At 40.0% G+C, this 15,349-nt stretch overlaps 1 protein-coding gene across 1 annotated transcript in view; it reads right to left on the bottom strand.

Moving 5' to 3' along the window:
* The window catches only part of COL6A5 (collagen type VI alpha 5), a 98,965-nt gene that overhangs the window by 78,432 nt on the left and 5,184 nt on the right, over window positions 1–15,349 (bottom strand). The window contains exons 2-3 of the mRNA XM_006770213.2: window positions 2,980–3,075; window positions 785–1,384 (exon numbers count right to left, since the gene is read on the bottom strand). Coding sequence (XP_006770276.1) covers window positions 785–1,384; window positions 2,980–3,046 — 667 coding nt within the window. The 5' untranslated portion in view covers window positions 3,047–3,075. The remainder of the gene's footprint in view (window positions 1–784; window positions 1,385–2,979; window positions 3,076–15,349) is intronic.

The following is a 15,349-nucleotide window of genomic DNA, read 5'->3' as shown; positions in this document are numbered from 1 at the left end:
AGACGAGGAACGTATTTCCTTACCTGTAAGACTTTCACGTATTCACTCACTAAGAAATAGAACAACAACCCTGGCTGGCTGGCTCAGTCAGTTAGAGCCTTGTCCTGAACACCAAAGGGTTGTGGGTTCAATTCCATGTCAGGGTACATACCTAGGTTTCGGGTTGAATCCCTGGTCAAGGAGCATATGGGTGACAACAGATCGATGTTTCTTTCTCTGTCTCTCTCTTTCTCTCTCTCCCCTTTTGCTCACTCTGAAAATCAAAGTTTTTTTTAACAAAAGGTAAGAAATAGAACACCAGCTCATTGTCAGGCACTATTGCCTCAAAGTACACAGAGGTAAATAAATATAAGTTGCTAATTCTGCCCTCAAGGTACTACCAGTTCAGTTCATTGGTGGGGGACCAACACAGAAACGGGTAATGATACAGCATGGGAAGTGCTGCTGTCATCAAGTATGCACAAGGAACTGTGACCCAAAAAGAGAACTGAATGGAAAACCTTCCAACAAAACATGGTTGAGACGGCATGGTTGAGATTGAAATGGTGACAGGGGAGATGCAAGCTGTACCAAAGCTAGGGAGCGCAAGAGGATTCCTGCCAGAGAAAATGACACAAACAAAAGGCAGGAGAAAGGAAGAGTAGACTATGATGTGTAGGAAATTTCCAGTACCTCAGTCTGGCCAATTATGAAAACCAGAATAGGAGGTGAAAGAGATGCAAGCGGAGAGACTCAGATATGGTCACATGGGGACTGGGCACCGCTCCGCCCAAGGCTTTCTAACCTTTGCTATCAGGGTCAGCTTCTCTCTCCCTATACTGAGTCACTTCCTTGATGATCTGCGTCATGTTCTGGGAAAACGTGCTGAGGTCTCTGGCGGTCCGAAGGTTGACATGGAACTGAGCCGTGGCCATGGCCTTCAGGTTCTCCTCAGAGGCTTTCTGCAGCCCCACCGAGATGATCCTCACCCCGTCTTCCCGAAGAGCCTTGGAAGCCTCTTCCACGTCATCCTCGGACTCGGCCGAAGCCAGGACCACCAGAACCGGGGGGAACAGCTTCTTGTCTCTGCCGTTTGCAGGTCCAGAGAAATAGGTCCTGTGAGCCTCCCGGAGAGCGTTTCCGATCCGCAGGGCGCCGCCCATGAACACGAAGTTCTTCTTGAGGTGGTTCAACATGGGGTTCCTGCCCTTGAAGGTGTTCAGCTGGAATTCACTGTGGAGCTTGTCGCTGTACTGGGCCAGGGCCACGCGGTATTTGCTGGCCTCTATGGGGAGACTGGTGATCACTTTGTTGATGAATGTTTTCACCAGAGGGAAGGACTTAATTCCCAGGTGATCAGAGCTGTCCACCAGAAACACCACATCTGCATACTGAGGGCCTGGGCCTATCAAAATAAAATGACAAACCAAACAAGGGGATTCTTCAGCCTTCACGTTTTGGACCACAGTCCTCATTTGAGGCTATGTCCTAGCTAATATTAAGGATAACTTTGAACCCTGCGGGAAGTGTCTTCTGGATGTCAAATAAGGGAAGGTGGAGGGGGGGGGGGTTGGAAGAGATTAACCAAAGAATTTATATGCATACCAGTATATGCCTAACCCATGGACACAGACAATAGTGCAGTGAAGGCCTATGGAGTGGGGGAGAGGGGGGAGATTGGGGGTCAGTGGGGAAAAAAGGGGGACATCTGTAATACTTTCAACAATAAAGCTAAGTTAAAAATAAAAACAATAAAAAAGGACTTCAGTAAAGTTAGCCAATACATTTTTCTTTCTCAACTCTATGCCAGAAACAATCGACATTTCTCCCCCTCTTTTTGGATGTTGAACCCCAAAGCCTGATATTGTACTAAAGAGTAAACATACCAGAAAGTCTCTGAGTGGTCTGTGGAGTAACAGCAACTTTTAGAAATAGTATCAAGTAAGCAGATATCTTGAGTTGGAAGCTTAGAAGCAGATCTGAGACAAGAATTTGAGGGAGGGCCCTTATTGAGGGGAAACAGGGTAAGGGAAGCTGAAGAGGAGCACAGCAGGATGTCTACCCTTGGCCTGATTGGGGGGGACTCTGGAGTGTCAATTATACCCGAGGATCAATTATACTTTGAGACAAGAGGGACTCTTATTTGTGTTCCCCTATCAATCGCATTGGCTGCAGACCATCACCAGGAATTGAAGGGAAGGAGTGGCAGTTTCCAGGCATAACTTCTTGAGTAAGATGGCTCTGGGAAAGCTGTGAGCAGTTCCCCTGAGAAAGTGGGGTACATCTGTGAGCTGTTATAAGCAATATTCACAGCAGCTGATTGGGTGTGGGGTACGGGACTGGTGTACCAGCCTTATAAAGAGTCTGGGCCCGGGAATGTACCATCAACGTCTACTTTAGAAGTCATGATCAGCCACCCCACTCTTGTAATGTTCTGGTAAATGTCTCACAATCGTCTTTCAAAGTAACTCAGAAATTCATCAGGAAATCCTAGGGTAGCAGGAGAGTAGAAAAACCTAGCTTTTATATTCTCTATCTATCTCTCCATATATACATATAAATATATATATATATAACCCATATTCCTTCCCTATTTTATATTTGTAAAGGAGAAGGAAGGCAATAATATTATTTCTATGTGGGGTTCCTTTTTTACCTTTTCTTTAATTTATTAAGGCCAAGATGCAAACTATTGTACAGAACAAATGGGTTAACTTTATTCATAGAGTCAGGGAACATTGGGACTTACATAAATAAATCAATGAATAATTAAAGTTTCTCTAGCCAGGTGTAGCATAATTCATGATTTGCCCATGGCTTTCTGTCATCTTTGAGAGATTAAGTTAGCTTCCAACTACGACTAAATGCTGTCTACTTTCATTTTTTAGAAAATAAATAAATTCCCTGTTTCTCTCTATTTACTGAAGTAAGGGTTTGTTGAGGCATAAAAAATGTTTACTTTCCTAAATATAAATAAATAAGTATAAAATATACAGGTACCTGGGCTCTGATCTGCCAATGTTTCAGTCCAAAGGGTCAGGACAAATATAATTAGCACGTTCTTCATTTTGTTAGTGAAGGTCTCTTGCTTTTATTCTGTAAAAAAATTAAAAAGTTATTTACAATATGAAAAATCTCATTGTATAACAAGAAATAACTACCGGGAAAGTTGGATTAGAACATAATACACTGCACACAAAACAAGTATTTGTCAAGCAATGCCAAAAAAATAAAAACTCATAGATACAGACAACACTGGAATTTTTGGTCTTATGGTAACTTTATATTTAAAATTTTGAGAAACTACCAAATTGTTTTCCAAAGTGGCTGCAACATTTTATATTCCCACCAGCAATGCATAAAGGTTCCAATTTGTCCATATTCTCACCAACATGTGTTGGCTTTTTTTATTATAGACATTCTAGTGGGAATAAATGGGTATCTTACTGTGGTTTTTATTTCCATTTCCCTAATGATGAATGATGTGAACATATTTTCATGTACTTATTGGTCATTTGTCTATCTTCTTTAGAGGAATATCTATCCAAATAATTTTCCCATTTTTCACTGGGTTATTTGTCTTTTTATTGTTTTATTGTAAGAGATCTTTAAATATACTCTGGATATTGAATTGTCTTGGCACCCATATGATGTGCTGTTGAATTGGGTTTGCTAGTATTTTGTTGAGAATTTTGCATATATATTCTTCAAACATATTGGCCTGTAGTTTTCTTTTCATGTAGTGTCCTTATCTGGCTTTGGTATCAAGGTAATGCCAGCCTTGTAGATGAGTTTGGGAGTGTTCCCTCCTCTTTAATTCTTTCGAAGAGTTTGAGGATTTGGTGTTAATCCTTCTCTGAATGTTTGGTAGGATTCACCAGTGAAGCCATCGGGTCCTGGGCTTTCAGTTTTTGATATGACTCAATATCCTTCCTCATTGTTGGTCTTTTCAGACTTTCTGTTTCTTCCTGATTCACTCTTGGTAGGTTATTTGTTTCTAGGAAACTATCCATTTCTTCTAGGTTATCCAAGTTGTTCACAGTAATCTCATAATTCTTTGTATTTCTGTGGTACTAGTTGTGATGTCCCCTCTGTCATTTATAATTTCATTTATTTGAGTCCTATCTTTTTTATTGAGTCTAGCTAAAGGTTTGTCAATTTTATCTTTTTGAAGAACCAACTCATATTTTTGATACTTATATTGTTTTCCTATTGTTTCATTTATTTCTGCTCTAGTCTTCATTATTTCCTTCCTCCTAATTTTGGGCTAAGTTTGTTCTTCTTTGGAGCTCCAGTGGAGCAATCGGTTAGCGCGTGGTACTTATACAGTTTGTTCTTCTTTTCCTAGTTCCTTGACATGTAAAGTTAGGCTATTTATTTGATATCTTTTTTCTTAATGTATGCATTTATAACACTAAACTTTCCTCTTGGAACTATTTTTGCTGTAGCCCAGAAGTTTGGGTATGTTGTGTTTCCATTTTTCTGGAGCCACTAGCTGAGCTCTGTAATTACCTCTGGTATGGCTAGGTCACAGGTTGTGTTCCCTGGCAGAGCAATGCTAATGGCTAGAGCTAGACTCTACAGTTGGGCAGGATTATGGATTGGGCCCTGCAATCGCTCTTGGTCTGGTGGAATCTCAGGCTGCGTTCTCCAACTGAATGGTTCCACTGGCTAGCCTCCGTGTTTAAGCATCCCATGTTCTGGACAGGGCTGTGCTCTGTCACCAGGCAAGGCCACAGACTGTGTCTCAGAGTTCTGAGGTTGCAGACTTTGCAATCAGGCAGTCTGCTAGCGGTGCTCCACTGTGGTTGATGCTGCTGCCCAGGCTCTCTTATTGGGCAAGACCCTCGCTGTATCCTGCAATTCTAGGGGCATTAGGACTAGAGACTGTGCTCTGAGGTTGGGCAGGATCACTGTCCAGCTCCCTGGTAGGTTGGAGCGGCAGGCTCTACCCTATGATAGGGTGGGTCGCTGGCTGGGCTTCCTGCCTAGGCAAGACCACAGGCTGTGTTTGGCAATCAGGTAGGGCTGGAGGCTGGGCTCCACTGAGGGGCGGTACCACAGGCTGTGCTACAAGGCTTCCCTGGGTCACTCTTCAGGTTCCCTGGTTATATGAGGCCAGTGGCTAGGCTCAACAATTGGGCAGGGCTACTGGCTTAGTTCCCTGCCTGAGCAGAGCTATAAGATGGGTTCTACAGCTGTCTAGGCATCTGTTCATGCAGGACCAGAGGCTATGTTCAGTAGTTGGGTGGGGCTGCAATTGCTTCCTTGCTGAGGGTGAGGCCATAGAATGGTCTCCACAGCGGGTATGACCTATTGGTTGGGGGCTCAAATCAGACAGAATGGCCAACTAAGCTCCCTGGCCATACAGGCCTTGGAGTTGGCTCTGTGGATGGGCAGAGCCACTGGTTAGGATCTCTTCCCAGATGCTGCTGCAAGCCGGAATGTGGTCCATCAAGATCTGAGCACCAGGTGTGATAAGGCTCAATCGCCCTCTCCATCTCTATCTGGTCCCAGTGGTCAAGTCCTGCAGATTCTCCAGTAATCCCCATGACGTGAATCTTCAGTGGGCCTCCTGGGAAGTGTCCTGCAATGCTTGGAGAGCCGTGTGTCCCCAGGGGCTCTCTCTCCCACTGGATAAACCAAAGGCCTGGGAGGACCCTCTCTGTGAGGGTGCTGTGATGGCCTAGGGGGAGGGGTAATGTAATCTAAGTGAAACTACTCCTCTTACCCTTCTAATGTGGTACTTCTTGGTTTCTGTCTTACCCCCAGGTTCTGGGATTTTCACAGTGGTGTCTTGCCCATAGATAGTTTGCTACCATAGTTGATTTTCCTGAGAAGGGAACTGAAGTCGGGAACAACCTATGTTGCCATCTTAATGATTTCACCTCCAGGGGTTCCTGGTCTTGGTCAAGAGGGGCTGGAGCTGGTTCACAGGTCACTTCAGGGTCTACAGTAGCTATGACTCCTCCCGGGTCCCTTGGTATACAGTGCTGGCGACAGAACCAAACCAAAAGGGGATGCAGCTGAGCTCTCGGGGCACAGAGCTGTTTCCAGGTCTGTCACTGAGACCACAGTCAGTTTGTAGACTACCCAGGTGCAAGCCTGCCTTTTCAAAATGGCTCTCTTCAGTCTCAAACTGCACCCGGGTTTCACAGTCTCCTACCTGGTTCCCAAAGATCCCACTTTGTTCAGAGAGGGATGCTAAATTATTGTTGGGGAGCCAGGGAGACGAGTGAGAGATGTTTTATTGGGCCATCTGTCTGATGTCTCTCACTTGACCTTCTTATTTGCTTTTTCCATTACTTCTGCTTCCTTTCGAATAAGTTTCTCTGATTTGTCTAGCCTTCATATTGCTTGTGCCTTAAAGAGAAATTTAATTTTTGAGAGTGTGTGTATGGTCATTTTCCATCCCTTTGGTTGGTAACGTATTCCTGATAATGGGGTGAAGGCTTGTGTTCCTCCAGAGGTGTGGATAAAAGAGAGCAGACTACTGCAGCTAGAAATTTCCAATGTTGTAATCTGGGCTCACCATTCCCAACCCCCTTTCCAGCTCCAGATCTTATCCAAGTCCTTCCACACCATACCCTGTGGTCTATTCTTGGGCAATCCCTTTTGATTAATTACCTACAGCTCTCGGTTCTTTCATGGTTCAACTTCCCTATCTGTCTTGTGGCATCTTGAAGTTTGGAACAGGAAGCCAACAGCCAGTACTAAATTGCCAACTTTTCCAAAATAAAAGTGAAGGAAAGATTGGGGTTGTGGAGGTCCCAAGACATCAGAGTGGGGGGCCCAGCACTTATGAGAAGGTTGAAACACGTCAGGAAGATTCCTCCTAACCCCAAAGGCCCTCAGCCCTTGAGGCTATGATGGAAGGTCCTGAAGTAGAGAGTGGCATGAGCAAGCGATACGCTGGGGAAGGTAACCGGCCATTTTGGAGGTTATATACCCCAAATCAGACTTGGGCACAGAGAAGCCCCCAGCTCAAGTAGCTGCCAAGTGAACTAACTTGCCCATTCTCACATTTTCAAATACTCAAATTCTAAGAGGCTGGTTGGAATTCAAAGCTAGTATCATCTCTGAGGGAAGGGCACCCTGAATCCACTTCAGGGAGAATCAACAGCCAAACATATGGAGTGAAGGCTCTACACACTGAGTACTGGGCAGCAACCAGATGGCCTCGCTGTTTCCTGTGGGGATGTGCAGCACGTGTAGGCCAGCACACAGAATGGTGAAGGAAACTCGACAGCCGTTGCCAGGAGACAAAATTAGACAGTAATAATGGATAACAACTAACTACCTCCTTTCTTTGATTACATTCCTTTGGTCATGAACATCTGTGAAGACAAATCTCGCTCATTCCAAATGGTAAACTGTATTTTTGATGGGGGCAATCTGTTTTATAATATAGGGCATTGAGTTCTAAAAGTGACTTGGTGGAGTAGGAAATAAAAGCTTCATTTAGTGAAATACAAAGGCACATTGCAAAGCTTGCAACCTTCTGACAGGTTCAAACACTAAAAGAAAACAGTGATTATTTCGTAAATTATAATAGCACACCAAAGGCACTGGTGTAAATAAGTCTTGAGTCCACTGGATTGGAAATAAATATGTAAACAGTTTATTGGAGGTTTACACTGCTAAATCCTAAATCAAACATGGTACAAATAGCACTCTAAAACCATAAAATTTAATTTCTCTCTTCCCCGCCTTTTGCAGCCAAAGGAACAAGAAGTCCTGAAAGATGGTAAGAACTAAAGATCAAGTCATCTCCCCATCTGTACTCCACAAAAGCCTACAGTTTCTGGGTCCTCTTGCCGCCCTGAAGGAGAACTCCAAGATCAAGAGAGACATGTTTGTGATGGCATCAATATCCTCATCAGTCTGACCAATTCCTGAACTTTTTAAAGCAGCTCAGCCAATAATTCCCATTTGTGCTTGACTAGTTTGACAATTCCCACGCAAAAGAATCCTGTCCAATATACACTTGGTAACCTTTGACAGTGCTTGGATACCAGACCTGCTGGGATATCCAAGATGGGAGGCTCTGTGATGGTTCCTTTCTGTTATAACTTTCCAGACTCGCTGGAGAGCTCTCCAATTCCCTATTGCTCTGGAGCTGACCAAACATGGTATCTACACTGTTTTTTTTCCCTCTGCCTCAAGCATGAAAAGTCCTGTCTTATGCACAAATTCAAATCCCAACTACAGGTAAGAGCTGCCCCACCTACACCCTAAGTACTGTAGGGGCATCCACCTTCCATGTTCCCACCTGCTCCCAACACTCAGTCTACACCACTATTTATTAAAAACTGAGGTGTATATTTTATTCAGCTATGTTATGTATTTTTGTGTAGATGTCTTGTCATCCATATTCAGTGTAATTTTTAAGAGAATGGACCATGTTTTCTTCTATTTGGGATTCTCCTAATACAATGCCAGGCAAGTAAATGCTTGCTAAATTTTACTACAATATACATTAACGGTGGATAAATGCACAGTTGAGTATATAAAGTCTGATCCAAGTTTTTAAAAAATATCAAATGTAAATCTAGGCTGTGGAGTTGGGTATATTTTTAGTTCCTGCTTAAATTAAAAGTTCTATTTTCCTGAGTGTGATGATTGATGTTTTCTTGTTTATCTCTTAAGACTGTCCTAGTCTGACTGTTTCTAATCTGGCATGTAAGGAGCTTGAAGTGAACTCTGTCCTCCTAACAGCAGGTAAAAAGTGAAAGAAACTGAAAATCATCAACTCTTCTTATAGCCATCAGAAGTGAGGCCATAGGGTAAACCACTGCTCCAGAATTGGAGAGATAGGTAAGCAGATATGGAAAAATCACAATTTAAAGGAGTAGAAACCTCTGTGGAAACCAGTGCCTGGGTAGGAAAACCTGAACTACAATTGGAAATTGTTGAGAATTAAAAACTCCAGGCCGTGGCCCAGTGTTAGGATGACACCTATACTTTTGTTAAGTTTTATCTACTGAGGAGCAAAGAAGCGCTTTGAAATACTCCACAAACTTCTATTCTTCTGAACAAGCCCTGCCCTCAGGAGGAACTATCTTACCAGTAAAATCCTACTGGGATCTTACTAGAACCTAACCAACCTCAAGGAAGGGGAAGACCCAATTCCAGGCCCCTGTAGCCATCCTGTCCCATCTAAGGAGGTGAAAAAAAATATGAGAAGCATCTGTGAAGTTCACAGCCCAGAGCACAGGCTCACACAACAAACAAAAAGTAAAAGTGAGATTTAATCACAGAACTATGGAATGCTTCCCCTCCTTCCTCAGCTCACAACCACATCACTAATACAGGGCAGGCAAAAGTAGGTTTACAGTTGTGAGTACGTGAAACACAGAGTTTATTCTTGTTTCTTTCTTCCTTTCTTCCTTTCTTTTGTTCTTTCTTTCTTTCTTTCTTTCTTTCTTGTGTTATTATTAACCTACTTTTGCCCACCCCTATACTTTTTTGGTACAGTTTCCTTTACCCACTATGTCATGTCTAGCTTTCAACAAACAATTATAAGACATGCTAAAAGGCATAAAACAAAATTGAAGAGACAGATCACATATGAGAACCAGACTCAGACACAGCAGGGATGTTAGAATTATCAGACCAGGAATTTAAAATAACTATGATTAATGTGCCAATAGCTCTAATGGAAAAAGTAGGCAATACGTAAGAACAGATGAACAATGTTAACAACAAATGCAAGAGACAAAAACACACACACTGTAATAGAAATGAAGAATGCCTTTAATAGGCTCATTCGTAGACTGGGTTGGCTGAGGAAACAATCTTTGAGTCTGAGGATATGTCAATAGGAACTTCCCAAACTGAAAAGCAAAGGGAAAAACATGGAACAGAATATACAAGAACTGTGGGACAACTATGAAAACTACAATATATGTGTAATGGGAACACGAGAGGGAAAAGGGGAAAAGGAGGGGAAGAAATATTTGAAACAATGACTGAGAATTTCCCCAAAATTAATGTCAGACACAAAAACTATAGATCCAGAAAGCTCTGTAAACACCAAGCAAAATAAATAATAAATAAATAAAGCCACAAAACAAAAGAATACCCTACCTATAGAGCAGCAAAGATAAGAATTACATCTGACTTCCCAGTAACTATGTAAGCAAGAAGAGAGTGGAGTAGAATATTTAAAATATTGAGAGGACAAAACACATCAATCTGGAATTCTGCACCAGTAAAATTATCCTCCAAGAGTAAAGTAAAAATAGACTTCCTCAAACAATCAAAAAATTGAGAGAATTTGTCACGAGTAAACCTGTCTTGCAAAAAAAAGAAAAAAAAAGTTAAAAGCTCTTCAGAGACAAGGAAAATAATATAGGTCAGAAACTCAGATCCACATAAGATTTGTTTAATTTGATATAGTATGATGTACCCAAAAAAAGCAATTTTAATGAGGAAGAAGTGTTCATTTTACTCATAACCCCCTAGAAACAGGAGACATGGCACACCATGCAGGGCCACACAGGGAAGAACTGAGGATGAGGAGTGGGATGCATCAAGAGTAGTTCTTACAGAAAAATGTATAGTGCTGAATGCAAATAAGAAAAGAAGTAAGACCTAAAATTGATCACCTAAGAATCATATAAGTATCCACCTTAGAAAGAAAAAAAGAAAATTAAATCCAAAGTACTAAGCAGAAGAAAATAAATAATTTTTAAATGGAGCAAAAATCATTAACATTGAAAACAGAAAATTATAGAGAAAATCAACAAAAGTAAAAGCTATTCTTTGAAAAAAAAATCAATAAAATCTTTGAGCCTCTGGCCAAGCTAAGAAAAAAGAGAGAGAGAAAACAAAAATTATTAATATCAGTAATTAAAGAGAAGACATTGCTGATCCCACAGTCATTAAAGGAATAATTAAGGAATAGTATGAACAATTCTATGTTCACAAATTTGATAGCGCGATGGACCAATTTTTCAAAAGATACAATCTGCCAAATCTCACACAAGAAGAAATAGACAATCTGAATAGGTTTATATCTATTAAAGTAATTGAATCAATAAATAAACTTGCAGAACAGAATGCACGAGCCCAGATAGGTTCACTGGTGAATTATACCTTACTCTTAAGGAAGAAATTACACCAAATCTCTATAATCTTTTCCAAAAAACAAAAGCAGAGGGAATACTTTGTAAATCATTCTGTGATGCTGGACTTACCCTAATACCAAAACCAGATAAAGACATTACAAGAAAAGAAAACTGCAGACCAATATCTTTCACGGATACAAATTTTTTTAAGTCCTCAAACAAAACGTTGGCAAATCGAATCCAACAATATAAAAAGAATTATACACATGATGAAGTGGGATTTATTTCAGACTGGTTCAACGTTCAAAAATCAATTTATGTAATCCATTACATCAACAGGCTAAAGAAGAAAAGTCACATGATCAAATGAATAGAGGCAGAAAAAGCATTTGACAAAATCCAAACTCATTTATAAGAGAGAAAAAAAACAAACAACAAAAACTTCTCTGCAAACTGAGCAGAGGAGAACTTCCTCAACATGATAAAGAACACCCTACAGCCCAGATGGTGTGGCTCAGTGGTTGAGCATCGTCCAAAAACCAGGAGGTCATGGTTCAATTCCTGGTGGGCACATGCCTGGGATGTGGGCTCAGTCCCCAGTAGGGGGTGTGCAGGAGGCAGCCAATCAATGATTCTCTTGCATCTTTGATGTTTTTATCTCTCTCTCCCTCTCCCTTCCTCTGAAATCAATAAAACCATATTTTAATTAAAAAGGAGCACATACAAAAAACCCATAGCTTAAATTGTACTTAGTGGTGAGAAACTAGACACTTTCTCACTAAGATCAGGAACAAGACAAAAATATTGCCTTTAATCACTAAAAAAATTAAATGGATGTATTATATTGTATATAAATTATGCCTCAATAAGGTATAATTATTAAGTATCTAGTTTGAATGATAAATTATGTGGTCTTAAGAGTGATGTACCAGGGTAGATGGTGGGAGTAGTTGTTTTTTTAAAATAATTTATTCTTAATTGAAATCATTGAATATTTCATATCATTGAATATGAAATATTCAATGATTTTATTGAAAAAATCATTGAAATCATGAAAGTAAATTTGATTTAAATAAACAAGGACAGAAATCAATTTTTTGAAAAAACTCATGTTGAAATCAAATAAGCCAGGTAAAGTGAGTACAAACCAATGAATTCTGTAGGACGGTTCCTTTTCAGTATATGACTATCACTGAGTCTATGTATAATTCTTGAAGTGTTCAATGAATGACTTTTCTCTTATTCTAGAATTGTACTGATCAATCGTTAATACTCAATATATATTGGTTTTAAAAAAAGAAACAAAAAAATGTTAAAAAGGGAAGTAGTTAAAAACGAAAGCATGCACAATGCCTCACTTAATATAAATATACTTTTATTGATCTTAACATCACCTATTATAACATTGTTGGGTAGCAAACGATTAATGTCAGTTATCAAATCTCTTTATTATAGATCTATCTCTGGTAGAAAGTATTTGGCTGGATTCAGCTTTTTGATCCGATCTGTAAATCTTCTTTTTAAGGAGGGGAATTAAACTCTTTTTATGTTATATTGTACAACTAGAGGCCCGGTGCATGAAATTCATGAACTGGGGGGCGGGGGGGGAGGGGTCGCTCAGCCTAGCCTGTGCCCTCTTACAGTCTGGGAGCCCTCAGGGACGTCTGACTGATGGCTTAGGCCTGCTCAGCCATCAGTCAGACATCCTTAGTGTTGCCACGGAGGCAGGAGAGGCTCCTACCACCACTGCTGCGCTGGCCAGCTATGAGCTTCTGGTTGAGCTCACTGATCACTAGGGGGCAGCTCCTGTATTGAGCATCTGCCCCCTGGTGGTCAGTGTGTGTCATAGCAACCAGTCATTCTGCTGTTCAGTTAATTTGCATATTAGCCTTTTATTATATAGGATATATGTTTGGGCTTACTTCTGTCACCTCTATTTTATATATTATCCTTTACTTTTCCCAACTGTTTCTTTTGTTTAACTTTTTGCCTTGTCACCTATTGTCTTTTTATCTATTGCCCCTTCATTAATCACTAATTTAGAAGAATACATATCATATTTTTACTTAGAGCAAACTAAGTAAAATCATTTGCAAAAAAGGTTTTAGTTTAAATGTCTAAATTCATCAACTTTAGAAATGAAACAATAATATTTATGACCCTCACCTATGAAAGATAAAGAAAGTTAGCCTGTTTACATTTCTTTCCTCTTCTTTAATTTTTTGTTTGTATTTTATAGGAGCAAAGGGCGTCTCCCAATCTATTGTCATGAAATTACTTTTTAAACTTTAGGTATTTTATGCTGTAGTTTTTCTCTCAAGAATTATACTTCTTGGTTTGTGGTCACAATACCACAGTTATTTCCATTTTACTTATAAGTTTAAAGAATTATTAGAATTCTTTAAGTTTATGGAATTAATGTACCCATAAGTCCATACACATTCTTGGGTTCTTTATTTTGACTCTTCCTTTTGCCTTCTACACCGACCAGATCAGCACTGTCCAACAGAAACAGAATGCAAGAAGCCACATACAGTAGGTCCTCGGGTTACATCGAAGATCCGTTCCTACTGCCTGACTTGTAACGCTATTTTCACCGTAAGTTGGAACCCACTTACCTAAGCACCTATGTCACTCACATGGAGCACATACACAGCAGTAATGAAGTGAAACAGTAAAAAAAAAATGTAAAAGAAATACGGTAATTCCTGACCTTTACTTGTGGTAAATAAATAATAAAAAACATAAAGCACTTATGTATATACGTCGAAATGATGGAACTTTTTTTTTAATAAATAAATGGGAGATATCGACGTAACCACGAAACAATGTACGTTGAGTCCCACATAAGCCGAGGACTGTCTGTATATAATTTTAAAAATTTTAGTGGCCACGTTAATAAAGAAATAAAATTAATAATACATTTTACTTAGCCTAATATATCCAAAATGTTCTAATTTTAATGTGTAACCAATTAAATACTTATTAATGAGGTATTTTTGCATTCCTCTTTCTTAAACTGTTCCAAAAGTCATAAAGTGAAAAATGTCTCCCTCTTCCCACTGTTTTCCAGTTCCCTGGTTCAGAGACAACTTCTTTCTTTTTTATTCTTCTTTATTGATTATGGTATTACATATGTGTCCTTGTCTCTCCCTTGTCCCCCACCCCTCACCCCCCTGGTGTCTGTGTCCATTGGTTATGCTTATATGCATGCATACAAGTCCTTTGGTTGATCTCTTCTCCTTCCCCCCACCCTCCCTTGCCTCATCTAGAGCAATCTAAATCAGGGTTGCCTAATTGAAATATAACAGAAGCCATACAGAGAATGTGGCAATAGAATTCTTGGGTCTCATTCCTCCTGCTTTTTTTTCCCCCTAAGCTCTTTATCTTTGTCTTCTGGAATCTGATGTTGCTGAGATAATTTATGGCCAGCCTAATTTATCTATTTTTCCAATGGATAGTTTGTCCTTTAGCCTTAAATAACACCATACTAATATTATTTATTTTTGTTTTGCGTGCGGCGTTTATTTCTCTGAAACATGATGAAACTTCTGATCTGCCATTCATTTACTTTGGGAAGCCTTTCTTATGGGAAGAATGCCATATTTCTTCAATTAAAAGACATATTTTTCATATTTTATTGATTTATTTATCATGCCTTATTAATTTTAGAGAGAGAGGAAGGGAGAAGAATAGAGAGATAGAAACAACAAGAGAAAAACATCATTGATCGGCTGTCTCCTCCACCCCCCCACCTGGGATCAAGCCCACAACCCAGGCATGTTCCCTGACCAGGAATCAAACCGTAACCTCTTGGTTCTTAGGTAACTGCTCAACCATTGAGCCATACGGGCTGAGCTATTTCTTTCATATTTTAATCTTTCTCAAACTGAGAAGTGTCTTATGAAGGACACATTCATTTATTACTATCATTCCTCTTTAATTCCCTAAAAGCTATTTTTAAAAACCAGTGCACCTGAAATTGATAATTTGAGATCAAAGAAATACAATGTTATGTAGTTCCTTTTGTTCTCTCCTATATTCCCCACCAGAAAGTCCACCTAGTCCTATGCTGCTTCTGTTTTCCATCACTATTATTCTTTCTAACCACTTTTGTCTCTTGGTCCTTATCTTCCGCATCCTATGAGATTTTTCCCAAAGCTGTCCTCTAAGTCAAAACTCCATTTTCTACAAGGTTGACTTGTACCCAGCTGCTTCTAACTGGGGCTTTGGTTTTGTAAAGGCTTTATTTTCCTTTTGTGCTTCCTTTGGCTTTGCCGTTCATTATCTCTTGCATT

This window comes from Myotis davidii, unplaced genomic scaffold, assembly GCF_000327345.1.
Source record: "Myotis davidii unplaced genomic scaffold, ASM32734v1 scaffold962, whole genome shotgun sequence".
Lineage (NCBI taxonomy): Eukaryota > Metazoa > Chordata > Mammalia > Chiroptera > Vespertilionidae > Myotis > Myotis davidii.
This window is presented reverse-complemented; position numbering and strand designations above follow the sequence as displayed.